The sequence below is a fragment of the Lontra canadensis genome, unplaced genomic scaffold, assembly GCF_010015895.1.
Source record: "Lontra canadensis isolate GAN:19392208 unplaced genomic scaffold, GSC_riverotter_1.0 scaffold25, whole genome shotgun sequence".
Taxonomy (NCBI): Eukaryota; Metazoa; Chordata; class Mammalia; order Carnivora; family Mustelidae; genus Lontra; species Lontra canadensis.
In genome coordinates this window covers 13,822,540-13,839,943 of record NW_022631019.1, presented here as the reverse complement: position 1 = coordinate 13,839,943, position 17,404 = coordinate 13,822,540, and the positions used below count along the sequence as shown (strand labels likewise).

Here is a 17,404-nt window from a genome sequence, read left to right as displayed (position 1 = left end):
CCCAGATGTCAGCCTCAGCCCCAGCCAGCAGGGGAAAGGAAGGGCCGAAGAAGAAAGAGCAAAGGCCTGGTTGGTAGCATTTCCACTGATGTCTCATCGGCCAGACCCTGGTCCTAGGACCACCCCTACGGGTGCACAAGCAGGGGAAGGCCATCTGTCTTCCGTGAGTCCGTGAACCTAGCTGATGTTCAGCTACAGGAAAAGGGGAGGACAGACACTGAGGGACAACAAGCAGTTTCTGCCACAGTGGGTAAACTGAGGAATAGACCCTCCCTCCGATTGCTGTGTCTCTGCCAGAAGAAATGGAAACCTGTGCCAGGTTTGGCCGTAAGGCAAAGACCAGAGTGGTATTGGCTTCAACAAGGCAGGCGTTCCTCCTCTCCCGTGGAACAGTCGGCTGTCAGCCTCCAGGACGACGCGTGTGTCTTCCTTTCTTCTCGCTGCCATAACGCGTGACCATGGGCTTAGAACAACCCACGTGTATTATCTTACAGCTCCGAGGTCAGGAGTCTCCCGTGGGTCTGCAGCGTCGGGTCCCTGACAGCGGCTCCAAGGAGCACCCACAGCCCGGCCTTTTCCAGCTGCCAAAGGCCACCTACCTTCTTTGGCCAGTAGCGCCCTTCCTCCAGCTTCTGAGCCCACAGCGCAGCATCTGCAAATCTGCTTCTCTGTCCCTTGCTTCTGCCAGCACGTCACCTGTCTCACTCTGACCCTCCTGCCTCCCTCTCTGTCCTCTAAGACGGCACTCACGGGGCCCCGGGGTTTGGATGGGGCCATTCTCGGCGGGCTGTTACTCTGCCTCCCACGTGGACGGCCTTGCAGTATAAGAGCCCCGACTCCTTTAGTGTCATGGCCACGTGTCCTCTGCATTCAGTCTCTCTTCTGGTCCGAGACAGATCTGCTGGCATGACCTCCCCATCCCAGAGAGTCAGAGGCAGGAAAGCGGAGTGAGGGGCATGGAAGTCACACTGTTGCGTCACTTCTCGTCCTTGGGCCTCCCTAGCTGTAAGGGAGTCGGAGGGACTTTGTCCCCGGCCAGAGGGCTGTGCACCAGCAAAACTCAGGAGTTCTGTTAGCAGGGACTTTGGGGGGCAGGTGTTGGGGGGGATGACCAGCCATTGCCATGGTTCCGGCAGAATTAGCTACCATTTGATCAAGGGTCTCCTGTCCTCGTAGATGGCGGGGGGTTGGGGGAGGACGGGGGGAAGGTTAATATTCATGTATTGGCACAAAACCAAGGAAAAGGAAGAGGCTGGTGAGACCAGACAAGACCTTTGGAGCTCCTCTGCTCCTGTCCCTTCCTTCCATGTAGAACTGGCACCGATATCCCCCATAACTTTCTTCCTGTTAGCAGTTGCCTTTCCTACAAGTTCTTTAGTTAGAAAATCCCTCTCTGTGTCTATCTTCCTACCTTCTCTTATGTAAAGCCAATATTTCAGTCCCATATTCCCCTCTGGAAACAGACCAGTTCTCCCCCACATGTCCCTGCCCATGTACCCATTGTCACAGCCTGGGGTACCTTCCGCCTCCTCTCCCTGGCATCCCACTTCACTGTTATCGTCTGCCACCCAATAGATGTGTCCTGTCCCCTGGGGAAGAAGAGACAGACAGTGGCTGGGTAATGGTTTGAGATGAAAGGGAATTAACCCAGCCAGAGGCTGCCTGTTAGCCTGGGAGGAAGCAGTTCCAGCAGCAGGTGGATTCTTGCAGGAATGAGGGCCCTGTCTGTCCCGATTAAGACATCAGAGCTCCGGGACCATCGGAGTTGGGGGTAGCAGATGCATGATTCATTAAACGTGAGGCAAGCACTAAGGAGTGTACAAGGGCCATCCTCATCAGGGCCGATGCTGAACTGGCAAGTGTCCCCCACCCCCCCAGACACCTGTGTCCTGTCTCCCACAGGGCCGGAGACCCGTCACTTTGATTGGCTTCAGCCTGGGAGCCAGGGTCATCTACTTCTGTCTGCAAGAGATGGCTCAGGAGAAAGGTAAGTCTGGCTTACTGTCATAGATGAAAACGCTTCCCAAGTTCATCCTCAGGCAGAAGGTTCCAGGCCAGGGATCACGAGCCTTGTGAATGTCTTCCCAGTTCTTGGTGATACTAGTAAGAAGTTAAAAGTGGTTTGAAAATAGACAAAACCATTAAGTCATTTGGAAATTGGTTTTATTTTTTTTGTACTGTAAATTTGAGGGGCTGGTCCTGTAATAATGGTCCTATAGTAATGATTATATGGTCCTATAACAATGACGTTGGCCTTGGTGTTGTCACATGCGTGCTTGAGTGGGAGGGAAGAGAGATGAGAAGTCTGAAACTGAGAGGTATCGGCAAGGCCACATTCCCTCTGATGGTTCTAGGGGACGATCCTTCCTTGTCTCTTCCAGCTCCTGGCAGTCCCTGGCCCTCCTTGGTTTGTAGAAGCTTCCCTCTGTTCTCTGCTTCTGTCCTCCTGTCATCTTCTCCTTCCTGCTTTCTCTTCTCTTATAAGGACAGTGTCGTTGGGTTTAGCCACCCCCACTCCTCCCCACCAAAGCCAGCATGATCTCATCTCAGGATCCTTAACTTCATAACATTTGCATAATTCGGTTACATCTGAAGGTACAGTTTCCTAAGAAGTTCTCATCCACAGGTTCCGGGTGGATGTCCCTTCTAGGGGAGGCATCATTCCAGCCACTAGACCACCTCTGGTGTGTGTTCATGCTGTCCAATGACACACTTTGAGTGTTGGGACAGTGGGAAGCTTGAGTGCCATTGCTCTGGACCTTGGGTGGGAGGGGTCCCAGGATGAAGGGCCAGTTTCGGGCAGGTCTTTCAGCGGGGGACGGCCGGGGGAGGGAGGGGTAGAGCTCGGGGCTCTTGGAATGGCCCACAGTCTGCGGGACCCAGACTCACCCCTCTCCTGGTAGAGCACAGCAGCAGCAGGCCCCTGAGGCAAGAGAGGGAGCTGGTAATGACCCTGGCCTGGGAGCAGAGGGTGGGCGGCAGACGGGTTCACCCAGCCGTCTCCCTGGGGATTTTCTGGGAACGCCTCTCTGGGCCTTGGCTTCCCCACTCATAAAATGGAGTTATAATACCCGGCCTGCGTGCTTGCTTCCAGGGACCCCACACAGAGCATTTCCACACCTTGTAGAGCCCTCCCTTGTTGACCAAACTGCGCTCCGAGATGTCTGTTTGCAGCTTTTGCTCTCAGAGCCACTGCCAGCCTAAGGCCAGCCCTGAAGATGGCCCCCGGCCACTCCCCCTGAGCTTGTGACCCGACTGCCGACCCATTGCCAGCAAGCGAGGAGGGGCGGGAATGTTCGCAGTTGGCTGGATCTGAGGGAGCCAGACCGGCCTGACTGGTGTCTCTTCATCCTTGGCATCCCCAGAGGGCGTGGGACAGACCCTGGGGCTAAGGGGCCTGCTTCATTCCTGTTCTTTCTGTTTTGCTAAAATGTCTCCCCACCTTGGACTGGGGGCCAAAGATATTTTCCTGGTCACACAAGTAAGGCAGATGTGCTGTCCTTGGCATTGACCATGGAAGGGCCAAGCCCCTGTGGGTGAGCCCTGCAGAAGAGGCTTCATCTTCTGTCATTTTGGAGGACCCCTCCCCCACCGTACCCTACTCCCTCGTAGCTTTCAACAGCCCCCTTGTCACTTGGTTTTGTCTGCATCGCTAAGCAATAGGGAGACACCTCTGTCCTATTTCCAGTAGCTTTGGGTAACCTGGGACCACCATCCAGAAGGGCCTGGGGAGTCAACTTGGAGCTGTCTGCACCAGGCAAATTCAGGCTGGGGTCAGAGGTCAGGCAGAAACCACCCAGGAAGCAGGGCTGAATCTGGGGCTCTGGTACCAGTGACTTTCCACTTCCAGCATAGAGAATGTCATACATTCTCTGTAAGTTCTTCCCCTAACTAGACATCACCAGAGCAGAGCAAGTCAGAAAGTCATCAATTCCCTGCCTTTGCAGCTCTTCCTAGTACAGATAATCCGCCTGGGACCTTCTGGCCAGCTGGGAGGAGCCCCCTGGAGGCCCATGTGTCTCCCGCCTTCAGCTCTTTGATCCCCTGCAGGAAAGGGCTTTGTTGGAACCACAGCCGCACCACTGACGTCCCCAACATCATGTCGTGTTCTGCTCTTACAACTTTGTGCAAATGATAACAGGGCTGTCAGAATCTCTTGGGAAAATTAGGGGCTGCCATTTCTCATGCAGGACACAGGACTCTTGCTAAAAATGTGTGGGTTAGAGAGAGGCAGGATGGGTGTACCGGTCAGCTTCTGCCAGGGTGATGCTGGGTAACAAGCTAACCCCCAAACTCAGGGTTACACCACACCCTTGCCAGGTTCCAGGATCTCCAGTGGTTTTCTTATTCTAGAATAGGCTCTGTTTCTGGCCATGGGTTGGACAGGCTTGGCCCCAGGCTGCGGGCTGCGCTCACATCTGCCCCATGTGCATATGTCACAGTGGAGCGGAAGGGGCAGCGGCCCCCCAGGGCATGTTCCTCTCAGGGCAGAGCACTAGAGGGCCAGGACCAAGGCAAACCGCATGTGCACGTTCTAGACCTCTGGTTGTGCCGTCTCTACCACCATTCTGCATCAGCCGTTCATTGCTACAGACAACCTCTCCAAACTTATGGCTTAATACGCAAATAACTGGGTATTTCTTATAGTCCTGTAGGTTGACTAGGAAGTTCCTCTCCTCCTCGTGCCTGGGCTCACTGGTGTGGTTGCAGCCAGAGCTGGAATGCTTGGAACATGGGAGCCGGCCTCCTTCACTGCCTGGCCTCTGGCTGGGGGTCCCCGGCATGCCTCAGTCCTTCCCAGTGGACCGTGAATCCTCCAGCAGGCTCACGTAATGTCCTCATGGGTTCTCTCTGGGCAGCATTTCAAGAAGGCAGGAGTGAACGGGGCAAGACCTCGGAAGGCCAGGTTCCAGAACGTATCACTTCCGCCACATGCTGTGGGTGAGAACAAGTCACAGGCCAGACCAGATTCAAGGGAACAGAGGGGAAATGCTTTCCCCGAATGCAAGGAGTGGCAAAGCGTTTCGGCAATTTTTAATCTTCCGCACATTCTGTTGGCCAAAGAAAGCGATGGCCAAGCCCTGGATGGTCAGTGTGAGGCAGCGTGTTCTACCCACCATGGCGGGGAGAGGAGCAAATTGCCAAAGGGCAATCCAGACTCTGCCAGGGTAGAGGAAAGCTTGGCTTTGCAGCCCACGGAGACGTGGATCTGAGTCCTGACTCTGCTCGGCTGGGTCACTGGGGCTGGGGCAGGACACAGCCTCCCTGTTGTGTCCACACAGTCCATATGTCTGTTTGCAGCAATAGGCTAATGTCACCTGCGGGCAGTGGCAAAGGCTGGAGAACATGGAGGTCAGGCATCCAGCCCCATGCCAGGTCCTGGTGAACACGTCCTCTAGCATCTCACTCAGGCTGTGGGGCCCCCTACTGGTCCAGGGCTGGCTGCAGACTAACCCCCCCCTTCTCTGAATCTGCTTCTCCCTGGGAGTTCTGGAAGAATTGTCATTCTCTGTGCTGACATCATCTTGCTCGTCCCTGGCCATCTCTCCCTCAACCCAAGCAGCTGACCACCTGCCAGGCTCCTCATTAGCTGGAGGGACATGGTCTTCTATAGGACACATTCTCAGTTCAGAGGAGAAAGGCATGTCTGTGGCCCCAACTAGCATAAGTTACGTGTTAATGTCAGGTCAGTAATATAAGCCAAGTCTTCAATTTCCCTGCTGAACAGATTGAATTAATTACCATCGTCCATTTGGCTGTGGTAGTCAGAAGTGAAGTCACCCTGGTGTATGTGCATGTGAGGCGGGGAACTGCCAGGTGGGAGACAAGTAGCCCCTCGGTGACAAGGGGGTGCTGAGACACCGAGACGTCCCTGCACCTCAGCCTTTTGGGGGCTGGTTCCCAAGGCGACTTCCTTCCTGCTCCCTGCTCCCTCCCCTACATCTTCATGGCCCACCCATAAGAATTGGGGCTTCTGTATTAGGCAGACCTGGATTTGGGTCCCAGCTTCTTTGCTGACCAGCTGTGGGACCTTGGACAAATCACTTAACCTCTCTGAACCCCAGAGTGCTCATGTGAATACGGGCTTGATACCCATTACCTCGAAGGCTACTCAAGAGACAATGAGATGAAGTATGTGGAGGAGATGCTGTGATCTGGGGACACTCAGAGTATTTCTGCTTCTAAACTCTGATCGGAAGATCTACTCTGCACAGGGAACGTTAGTGAGTGTGGTGTAGATAAAGGAGTTTGTCATTCTGTGTCCATTTCCCCACCCCCACGTGAGACCAGGAACTCCAGGTGGGCAGGATCTGTCTGAACCTCCCTTTAACCCCCCACCCTCCCAGCCCCCCAGCCCCGTCTGTGCCTGGCTGGCACTGAGTGCTCAGAAAGATGGAGGAACTTGATTTGGGGCAAGGGACTCAAGCACAGGCTGATGGGCTCATGCGCCAGGTGCGGACCCACTGTGCACCCCGCCACACAGAAAGCACTTATGTGCAGGATCTCATTCAGTCTGATAGCGACCCTGGGAGGTAGCCATACTCCATGCTTCGCGAACAAGAAAACACAGACCTCCAGGGTAAGCCACACAAATCCCAAGTGCTGGAGACAAGCTTCGACCCCAGGGCACCTGGCTCCAGAAGCCTCACTCTCAACCCCTGTGCTATACTTTGCAGAGGACCTTGACCTTGAATGGTGGGCAGGGGTCATCCAGTGAGGCAAGAGGGAAGGGCATTGCAGAGAGTCAGGTTGACACAACAAAGGAGGGATTCTCAGGGGTGCCCAGCATTTTTGTAGCCTTGAAAGGAGACTGAGGTGGGACAGCAGGAGATGGTTAGGACAGGAGCCTGGTATAAGATCTCGAATGCCGGGCTAAGCAGCTGGAACTGACTGGTTAGATGCTCAGCCTCTGAATCATGGAAGAAATGAGCAGCTGAGCAGGTCCTGTGAAAGGGTCTGTGCCGAGGAGCCTGTGTGTCGCACGTGCAGTCTGACCCTCTTCACCCCGTCATCTCACATAACCCTCCCCAGCAGCCCCATCGGGTTGATGCTGGTGTCGTACCCATTGTACAGATGAGCAAACTGAAGTATGGACTGTAGGTAACTTGCCCAAATCACACAGCTGGCAGGTAGCAGAGCAGGCAGTCCAGCTAGGAGCTGTGTGATCCCTACCCCAGTGCCAGGCCGTCTCTCCAAGCCACTGTTCCGCTCTTTCCTGAGCATCTTTTCCAGCTCTGGCGTCACTGTTAAGAACCACCTGTTTACTCGTCAGTCCCGCCGGCCCACTGACTATAGCCTCGGAGCACACAGCAGAACTACCTGGGCAATTCTCTTCCCAAAACCAATGTGCCGGGGCTCCCTGCCGAGGGGGTCCGTCCCCGCTGGGCAGCTGTGGCGTGCAGCCCCGGCCAGGAACCGCAACACAGACGGGCACCGGGGTGCTGCTGCTCTTTCTCATCCCTGCTCCCTGAGCCTGTCGCCTGCCCGCACGTACTAGGTACTCGATGGGTCCGTGAGAGTGAACCAAGTGGAGAAATGAGCCCCACCGCGCATCGGGGCAGGGTCCGCATGTCGGCCTCCCCCACTCTCGAAGCTCCTTGCAGGGGGGAACCACATCGGGCTCCGCTTCCTGCCGAGCACAGACGCTTGTAAGTTTTTGCAGGAAAAAGGAAGGCCTTTTTATGTTGGTAACGTAGCTCATTTGCATTTATTGAGAAAACCTCTGCATTTTATTTGTGTTTTACTTATTTTAAAGATTTCCTTTATTTGAGACAGAGCGTGAAAAAGAGAACATGAGTTGGGGAGGGGGGAATAGGGACAGAGGGAGAAGGAGAAGCAGACTCCCTGCTGAGCAGGGAGCCCGAGACACGGGACTGCATCCCAGCACCCCGGCATCATGACCTGAACCAAAGGCAGACGCTTAACTGACTGAGCCACCCAGGCACCCCTGAGAAAGTCTTTATTCTTGACTGTTCTGATCTTGTCCCCCCTGTTAGTAATGTCCCATCCCACCCTGTATCTGGACAGGAGGCAAGAGGGCTCTGGTAACCTTCTGCCTTGACCTTGGTCACGGATACTCCAGAGGTCTGTCCCTTAGTTAGTCCCGGCTTATTCCCAACAGACGGCAGCTGTGCACACCTCAGTGGCCTGGCAGTCTCGGCCAGATGGCCCCTCCCTGGCCCGGGTGTGTAGCCGCTTCACACCCTTGGCCTTCTCAGTGACTCCACATGGAGGGGCGACCTCTCCAAAGCTGGGCCTCAGAGCCGTTTCTAAGCACCCCCATCCCTCATTTCCCTTTCTCTTTCAGAGAGTAAGTGAGGGAACTCCTGATAGTGCCCAGAAATGGGAAGCGGAAAATGAAACACCCACCTGTGAAGGGGAGCTGAAAGGTCCTGAATCCCAAAACTGTGACTCCCTGGCATTTGGGGTTGGGGGGCGGGGCAGGTCGAGGGCGCAGGCGGGACTCCAGCAGCACCCTGTGGCCACACTTGTTTAACCCACACCAGACAGTAAAACAAATAGAAACACGGACACACACGTGCTCACAAAAATGCACACCTGCTCACACCCGTGTGTGTTTACACGGATGCCCTCCAGGGAAGCCCGCAGAGCCCGGCTATACGCACCCGCTTACCAGCAATGCGGCAAGCCACTGGCTCCCGGAGCTCCACAGCCGGCCATCCGGTCCCCTCACCCAGCAGACGGGGCACAGCAGGAAGGAGGGGACAAGACACAGGGCTTCGAGGCCACACGGTGACGGTGACAGGCAGCTCAGCCCTTCCCCCACCGCGAAGCTGCCTGGTTAGGAGCTGTGAGCAGTGGGCTCTGGAGTTAGAGTGTCCGCTTGGAGTCCTAGACCCAGCACTCTGCCCATCACCTGAGGCGTCTCCACTGCCCTGAGGTATATGAAACATGGCAGGAAATGGGAATGTCTCTGGGCACGCAGTCAGTGAAGCCTCTGACTTGTGATTTCGGCACAGGCCGTGATCTCGGGGTCGTGAGATGGAGCCCCACATCAGGCTCCACACTCAGCATGAAGTCTGCATCAGACTCTCTGCCCCTTCCACAGCTCAGCTCACACCTGCCATACAGCAGTTCTCTAAATGAAATTCACTCCATCAGCTCCTACGCATTTAGCACCTGGTGTGCGCTGGGTGCTGTGCAGGGCCCTGGGGAGGCCGCAGTGAGTAAGTCAGGACAGCCTGTCTCCCTATGGAGTTTAGAGTCTGATCTTCACAAGTAACCCACCATCTGAGACACGAGCTGGGGTCTTGCAGGGTTGGCAGTGCATCAGTCATCTGGAAAGCACCTAGCACACAGTAGGTCCTCAGTATGGGGTGTTCTTAATGTCCTGTGCTACCAGCTTCTAGGGCAGCCAGCTGGTGGGAGCTGACATCCTTAACCTGAGTGTCCTGCCCTTGGGGGAGACCACGGGCTCCCATAAGCCCTGGGCTTAGGAAACAGAAGGAAACACAAGAATCCAGCCCCCTCTCCCACCCCCAGACCTGTCCTCCTCCTCCTGGTCCTCTCACCAGCTGACAGTGGGCACTACGATGCTCCAGGCACAGCTAAGTACAATGCACACCACATTTTATTCGATCCGCACTATAATCCTGTGAGAGTCTACCTATCCCCATTTTACAGATGAAGGAATGGAGGCTTACAGAGATAAAGCACCTAGCCTAGGCTACAGGGCTGTAATGATGCAGCGGGAACTCGCGTCCACCGCGGCTGGCCCCTGCTCTGATTCACGATTTTGGCCGCCGATCCTTACAACAACCTAAGGTCAGGATAATTATCTCCCTTTTGCAGCGAAGGCTCCGTGTGAGGCCAAGTGATATTTCCAGGTGCGTCCATTCTGATGTTTTGGCCTTAGATCCCCATCAGCTGTCCTTCCCACAGAGCTGCCCGTGCCCGAGAAAGAAAACTGCAAGTTCAGGGTAACTCCTCTCTGCTTGGGTAGCGCCTCCTGGGCTGGGTCCCTGTCTTGCCACCCAGAAGGTTCTCGGCCTTCTCCCAACCCCAGGGCCCCCAACCCCACGTGAGCTCAGACACAACCTTTTCAAGATGTGGCTCTCAAACCCCCCTTGACAAGTGGTTTAAACACTGTGTTCTGAGGAGTTCAACAAACAGCTTTTAGTAGTCTTACCCACATAAGATAAAACACGTATATTCTAAGGCAAAGAAGATGTTGCTTGGAGCATGGATAAAAAACAGCATCGTTTCAAGATTGTGCACACAATAGCCTCGTGGAAGGAAGTCTGCAGCAATTAGAAAGGAAAATGTGTTTTTGGGGGGCCTGGGTGGCTCAGTCGGGTAAGCATCCGACTCTTGATTTCGGCTCAGGCTGTGATCTCGGGGTTTTGGGATCGAGCCCTGCGTTGGGTTCCACACTCAGTGGGAGTCTCCTTAGGATTCTCCCTCTGCCCCTCCCCATCCATGCACTCTCTCTCTCAGATAAATAAACAAATCTTAAAAAAAAAGAAAAGAAAAGAAAAAAGAAATTGGGTGTTTCTTGCAGAAAGGAGTAAAGTAGTCAAACTTGAAAAGGCCATGCTTAACACACACACATGTGCACACACATGCACACACACACACACACTTTAGGAACAAGCACTGACGAGGTGACCCTCTTGTTGTTGCTTTCTCTCAGAGGACATAGGCACAGCGTGGGCTTGCTTCTGTGTGGGGTGTTGGCCGCGACAGGCTGGGACGTGGTGCTTAGGCCCTCATGGAACAGTGTTATTCACTGAGCCTCACGACAACATCACGAAGCAGATAGTGCTTGTCCTGTTTTCCAGAATGGCGGAGAAGGAGGCAGAGACCTAGAGAGCTGAAGGGATTTCCCCGAAGGCAGAGCCAGGGAGGTAGCCGAGCTGAGGTTCCTGCCCAGTACCCAGGCCCTCAGTGGGGGCCATTCTGCTTGGACGGCCTGGAGGTCTCCCTCCCCGACCAGAGGGTGGTCAGCCTCACGGAGGACCTGCCTGTTGGGTTCAGCTCCTTCCCAGGTCTTGGCCTATAGGAGGTGCCCAATACGGGTTAGTAGTTAATTCATGGAAGCCCGGGAATGCAGCCATGACATTGACCATGAGCGCTGCCTGCAGAGGACAGCACACAGCCCCCCGCAGCCTGGCCCCGCCTCCCAGTGACCCAGGGCACCCGGGCCCCTCTGCTTCCAGACCACCCGCGCACACACCCCACGCCATGATCCTACCCATTCCCAACTGAGACAGAATGTGCACCTGCCAACAAATGTTTGTGCCCTTGGGCAGGAAATGCATGGAGCCAGAATTCCCAGAGACAAACAGGCGCCTTCCGATGGCCCGTCCGCCAGCCGAGGGGATGAATGGGCTCGGGGAGTGACGGACCCGCCAATCAAGGGTATTTCTGGCTCCGGCAGGTGGCAGGGGTGGGGGAGCAGCGCCTGGTGCCAGGAAGAGCCACCATCCAAGCACTTGCTGAGAGGCTCTGGGCCCCCGATCGTAACGGATTGCTCATTTCTCCATGTGTTTGCTCTAAAAGCTTTCAAGAATTAAGTAGCTGGAAAGCGAGCCCAGCTCAGGCTGACTCATGGTCGCGGGCTGAGCCGGGAAATGGCCGCGTGAACCAAAAAATCGGTTCCATTTCAGTTCATTGACGCATTTATTCTCCTCTTCATTCCAAAGGGATTTGAGGGGAATCAATTAGAGACATTGCATATTGTCCCTGCCCCGTGGCCCTGTCCACATAGTCAGCGAGACATCTGAGATGTGCCAGCCCTCCTGCCGGCGTGTTCACTCCACAGATAAAAGGCGGCCGGGTGTGCTGCACTCCGGGCCCCGGGGTGTGTGCATTAAGTGGGTCCTGGCCGCCCCCCAGTCCCTGCTCCATCTGTAAGCTGGTGCCACTGGATTGCTTTTCCTGGATCTTCAAGATTCAAGGGACTGTGGCCGCCAAGCCAGATGACATCAAGGAGTGCTGGATCTGGAGTGTAGAAACCCGAGTTCAAATCCAGGCTCCGCTACTCTGTTAACTCTCTGGGGGCCCCGAAAGCAAGTCACTCCACCTCTGAGCTTTGGCCTAGTTGGTAAATAGGGATACTGATGCCTCTCGGGCTGGTTCTGGGCTTTGGTAACTTCTGTTTATCGAACACTTACCATGGACCAGGCACGGTGCTAAGCACTTTGCTTAACGTACAGACAGTGCTAAGGTCTAGGTATTGACACTCCTGTCTGTGAAGAGGTTGAAGTCAGGGACTCCAGCATTCCCTTCTCCCCTGTGTCACCAGCCCTTGGGAAGGGACCTGGGACAGGGCAAAGGTGCGATCATGTACGAATGGCGGGCCCGGGCTTCAACTCTAGCACTCTGCTGACCTTTCCGTGTAGCAGATGTGACAACACAGTGCTTGCCACTCAGAGGACCTCAGTACACAAGAACGTCTTTGTCCCGTCTCCATTTGCTCATCCAGGTGGCTCTCTCTGAGGCTGTAACACACACCGGTCTGAGCTTGCCGTAAGACAGGATCATCTTCCGATGGCGGCTCCCAGGACAGGAATGATTCATCAGAACATGGGATCCATTTGCTGTTTTCATCTAAACTAACAGGGTCTTTCTGCCAGGCTTGGCTGCAGATTAGGCCGCTGACTCCCTTGGGAAGTTGCTTGCATTCTCTTGGGGATGCAGACACCCTTGACTTTGGCCGTTGCCACCTGCTGAAACACATTTACTCACACGGCGAACCTGGATTGTCACGGTTGTAGGAAAAAAGCAAGGATTGGTGGGCTTGTCTCGCCTGGCATCTGGGGCTGGCCTCTCTGCTCCACCATCAGCCCACATCCCCGGCCCCCAGCGCCTACTAGATGAGCCCACTTACCTCTAGAAATCAGCCTCTCCCCCTGGAGTGTCTTTCCTACCACCCTGTCTAACCATTTGTAGACATGCTTCTTCCTCCTAACCGTGATGTTAGAGGGTTGGCTCTATGAGAAGTTGTAGAAGGCCACAGTTCTTAATGCCCCAGGGTTAAAATCATGGGCTCAGGAAAAAAAAAAAAAATCATGGGCTCAGGGTCAGAGAGCCCTGGGCTCAAATCCTGGTTTCACTACCAACCTTGCAACCCTGTGAAGGCTACAGTTTTTCTTCAAGCCTTCCTCTCGAGTAAAATAGACCTAATGATACCCACCTCATGGAGTTACCATGAGGATAAAGAAAACAGCACATAGTAGGCGCCTTGCACCAGCCTGACACGTAGGAAATGCTTGATCACTGGCTATGATACAGGAGGTGGTTTGCGTGTTGAAAGTATTAGAACATTGGAAGGGCCACTCACCATTCAGTCTAATCAGTTGGGTGATCCAGGAGAATTTCACGATACCCTTGGGGTCGGTCAGCAAGGGCCTTAGTGCATTTTCCCGTCCTGTGAACTCCGGGAAGTACAGACTCTTCTATCCAGGTTCCAAGGGGTTACTCGGAATCCTCTGGTTCAGAGCTCCACGCATACAGGACCCCCTTGGCCTCATCCATCAGAGGTGTCTACCAGCCTCTGCTTAATTGCTTCCAGTGACAGGAGGCTTAATACTCAGCCCCAGCATGGTTAGGAATTCAGGAACCGGTCTCTTTCATCTGAGCATCAATGGCTTGTGGCCTGGGGAACAGCAGGCTCTGTCCAGGGTATCTGCTGAGGCTGCTCACGTTCAGATGCTGTCCAGGGGGACCGCTGGCACGGCGACAGAGTGCCCCAAGCCCTACAGCACCTGAGCAGCCCGCACATCCCCAGGTCTGCTTCTGGGATTTTCAGAAACCTGATTCTGTCTCTTTTGCACCCAGAGCTGATCAGAGTCCCATCAAACAAACTCACAAGACACAGTACTGGGAACTGAATGCTGATTCATTAGGTCACCAATAATTGTCACCCTCTGATGACAGCAGATGGAGCAGATGTCCATGCTCACTGCCCAGGCTCCTGGGGAAACAGATTATCTGCCAGAATTTCTGTGGTGAGCACAGAGCCAGGGAGGGGATAGTCTCGAGGAGTGTTCCCTTCCTGGCCATGGTCAGCCCTGGTAAATACCCCCCACCCCCCCAGTCTCATGGACAGATCCCACCTCTCATGGCCATTGTCGGTTTCCTTCCCTCCTCGGCCTCCCCTCACTCAGAATTTTGTGTAAGTAGGTGCTCTGTGTGAGCCCTGGTTGATAGGCATGGAAGAACCCAGACGTTCTGCAGTGAAAGCACACACGCTCCCATGGGGGTTAGGTGGATTCCAACCAGGGAAGAAAACACCCCAAGTCCCACTGATTTACATATTAATTAACCATCTCAGTTCACAGCATTCTGGAATGGAAACTGTTGGGGTTTTTCCTTGTAGCTAAGACGCCCGCGATCATCAGGCCTGCTTAGCCAGCACTGGCAAGCTGCCCTCTTATAGAACCTGGCCTGGCCTGTTTTGCAGCAAAAGATAAAAACGTTCTCCCCAGTGAGTCAGTGTGTCCCGTCCTTGACATTTTAATGAAGGGTCTGAGATTTGGGGTCTCTGTCCCTGCCACCCCAGCACGGGGTGTCCCCTCGTGAACTCTGACTTTCAGGTCTCTAGAATAGTCTTCATTATTGTTTATTTCTTCCATCTTTTGTTCACTCATTTTCTCGAATGCCCATTTATTCAACTTTGCAAAGCCGCATCTCCTTGCTCAAAGGACTTGCAGGACGTCTCAGGGTAAATAGCCTCCAGTGCCGTGTGCAGCATCTATCCAACAACTTACGGATAAATGTAAACATCTGGAGTGGAAAGGATGTTCGTGTGAGTAGAGGCCTGAGCTGGTCGGGAAACTCAGACAGAGGGGAGCAGGGCCTGGGGCAGAAGGAGCTCGGATCCCGCAGCCTGGCCTGGAGTGCTTCTCACTTGCTCCACAAACAGGCCCTTAGTCCCTGTGCCTCAGTCTCCTCGCCTGTGAAATGGGTCTCATAGTACTTTCTTCAGAAGCTAAGCAAAGGGGATAATATACGTAAGCACTCAGCAGAATGGCTGGCACGTAGTCGGCATTCGGCAACCTCGAGGCTGTCCCTCTTATTATACGTCCTCCTGTTATTACCCAGTTGCTATAACTGAGCTGGGAATTTCGCTATTAGCTTCCCAGCAAAGTCGTGGAAAGCCACGAGTGCGGATTTCTCACTTCCGGGAGGGGGCGTGGAGATGCCAGCTCCACGCCGAGCCAGACGCTCCGTATCCCCCTGACGTACTCTGTCCAAGCGCGCCCTCGCCTTTTAGGAGCTGAGCGCCCTGGAAAGGTCTCAGATGGCTACGAGGACATTGTCGTGGTTGGGAATGATCTTCCCAGGGCGCCTCACTGTTATCAGGAAGGTCTGCACAGGGGCTTCTTTGGAAACTCAGAGGGAGATGATGATCTCTCAAGCTGTCACGAGCAGCCAGGTGTTTGGGAGACTGCTAATTAGGTGACAAGTCTCCAGTTGCATTTCCATTTGGGTGATTTTACGTTTTGTCATTTAGTGGTTGCTGGAGATTGAGGCTTCGGGGACGGTGGTTGAGCCTGGATCACAGGCTCAGACAACCGTGGAAAGTGTGGTTTTTAGTTCACCCTGCCTCGCTCTCCTGAAGTTTGACAGAGAACAGCTGCTCACCTCCAAAACGAGAAACCATCTTTCCAAGATGGAGTGTGGGGAAGGGAGCTGATCTTCGTGGAGCACCTGCCGTGTGCTGGCCAGAACAGGACTCCTCTCGATCTTGGAAGGTGTGGGCATTATCACACCTGGAAGCAGGTGTTGAATTTCCCATTTTTACTGATGGGCCTGAAGCCCAGAGAGGTTAAGCGACTTGTCCAAGGACATACAGCTAGTAATCTGGGATGACACACAGCCCCACTTGGGATACTAACGCGGGCGCGTCTGACTCCAAACAACTTCCTGTGAACCCTTCTTATGCTGCGTCTCATGACAAGTTTGCTGCCCTCAAGTTGCCTATAATCTAGGGAGGAGAACAGATACCATTAAAAAAAAAAAAAACAGTACCAAATGCTACGTCGTATGGACCAAATGTTAAGCAGTTCAAAGGAGAGAGGCTTTCCTTCCAGAAGGCAGGGATGGCTTCAGGGAAGAGGCAGGCCTGGAAGGAAAGTGAGCCTTGACAAGCTGGGAGGAAGACAGGATGCCTCCGAGCCCAGGACGGGCCATAGCAAAGATCCAGAGGGAGGAAGGTGGACGGTCTAGGGAGGGCAGCCGGAGCCCAGGTTTCTCCGGGAAGCTGGGAGAAGTCAGGCTGGAGAGGTGAGCAGCGCCCAGACCTCAGGAGCCTGACCTGCCAAATGGAACGCAGAGACCCGGATGCAGGCGTAGCCTCGAGTCTTTGATCTTAGCAGCTCTTTCCCTGCTGTGTTTCTTTATCCATGCGTCAGCAGAGTCCTGCCCCTGTGGCAGTAACTGCTCAGGGCTCAGGGCACAGAGGTCAACCAGACTCCAGCCCCACCTGGGGGCATCTTGGCGGGGATGGGACCTCCCTGCCAGCCACACTCCCTCCACGTCCCTCGACAACTCCCCCTGCAGCTGCGCCCACCCGCCCATCAGGGTGTCCCGGAGGCCTCTTTTCTCACTTCGCTTCCCCGGGGCCTGGGGCTGGACAAGCCACACCGCCCACGAGGACTGCTATCATCAGCCGTCACAGCAGCGGGGGAGGGAGTGCCAGGCCATCCCTGCTGCTCAAGAGAACAGGCTCAGAGAGCCCGGGGAGCTTGTCCACAGTGACACAGATGCAAGCGAAGACTCCCACAGCCGGCCTCTCTGTGCCACCCACAGGGTCCCTCGACTTGTCCCTCTCATTGTTAAAGATCTATTTATTGAGAGAGAGGGGGCATGAATGGGGGCAGGGGCAGAGGGAGAGAATCTTCAAGTGGACTGCCCACTGAGGCGGAACCCGAGTCGGGGCTCCATGAGATCTTGATCCAACCCCAAACCAGGAGCCGGAGGCCTAACTGATGGAGCCACCCAAGCACCCCTGCCTTTAATTTTTTAGCTGAGTGTTTACCCAACACGCCCCCGAGGGCCCAGGGCCAGACCCCTCTTCTTATGGCTCCTCTCAGGGATCCCTGGGGAAACAGGCATTCAGCAGTGTGGTCAGCCCACCTCCTGGCGGGGCGCCCCCACCCTGTCTAACCTGAATGGCATTCCAGGAAGCCCCTTCTGTAGGACCCCTCCCCACCCACACCCCACTCGGTGCGGGAGACAGCTGGAGCGTTTGTGGTCGCCACAGCACCACCTTGTGGTGGGAAAGGGTTTCTCCAAGTCCAGTGTGGGCTGGTTTCCAGCAAGGGCTGACTGGGGAGGGTCTACAGACTGCCCTCACTGAGGAGCCAGTGGCTGCTCCTGCTTCCTGGGAAGTTCCCAGGCACCCAGCTGTGGCCTCTTTGTTTGAATTTATTAG

The 17,404-nt window shown here is 54.7% G+C and overlaps 1 protein-coding gene across 3 annotated transcripts in view; it reads left to right on the top strand.

Annotated features, from left to right (window-relative positions):
• The window catches only part of TMCO4 (transmembrane and coiled-coil domains 4), an 82,507-nt gene that overhangs the window by 43,564 nt on the left and 21,539 nt on the right, over positions 1 to 17,404 (top strand). For all 3 annotated transcript variants that reach the window (XM_032863613.1, XM_032863612.1, XM_032863614.1), the window contains one exon: positions 1,903 to 1,987. In XM_032863613.1, the coding sequence (XP_032719504.1) occupies positions 1,903 to 1,987 (85 nt within the window). The remainder of the gene's footprint in view (positions 1 to 1,902; positions 1,988 to 17,404) is intronic.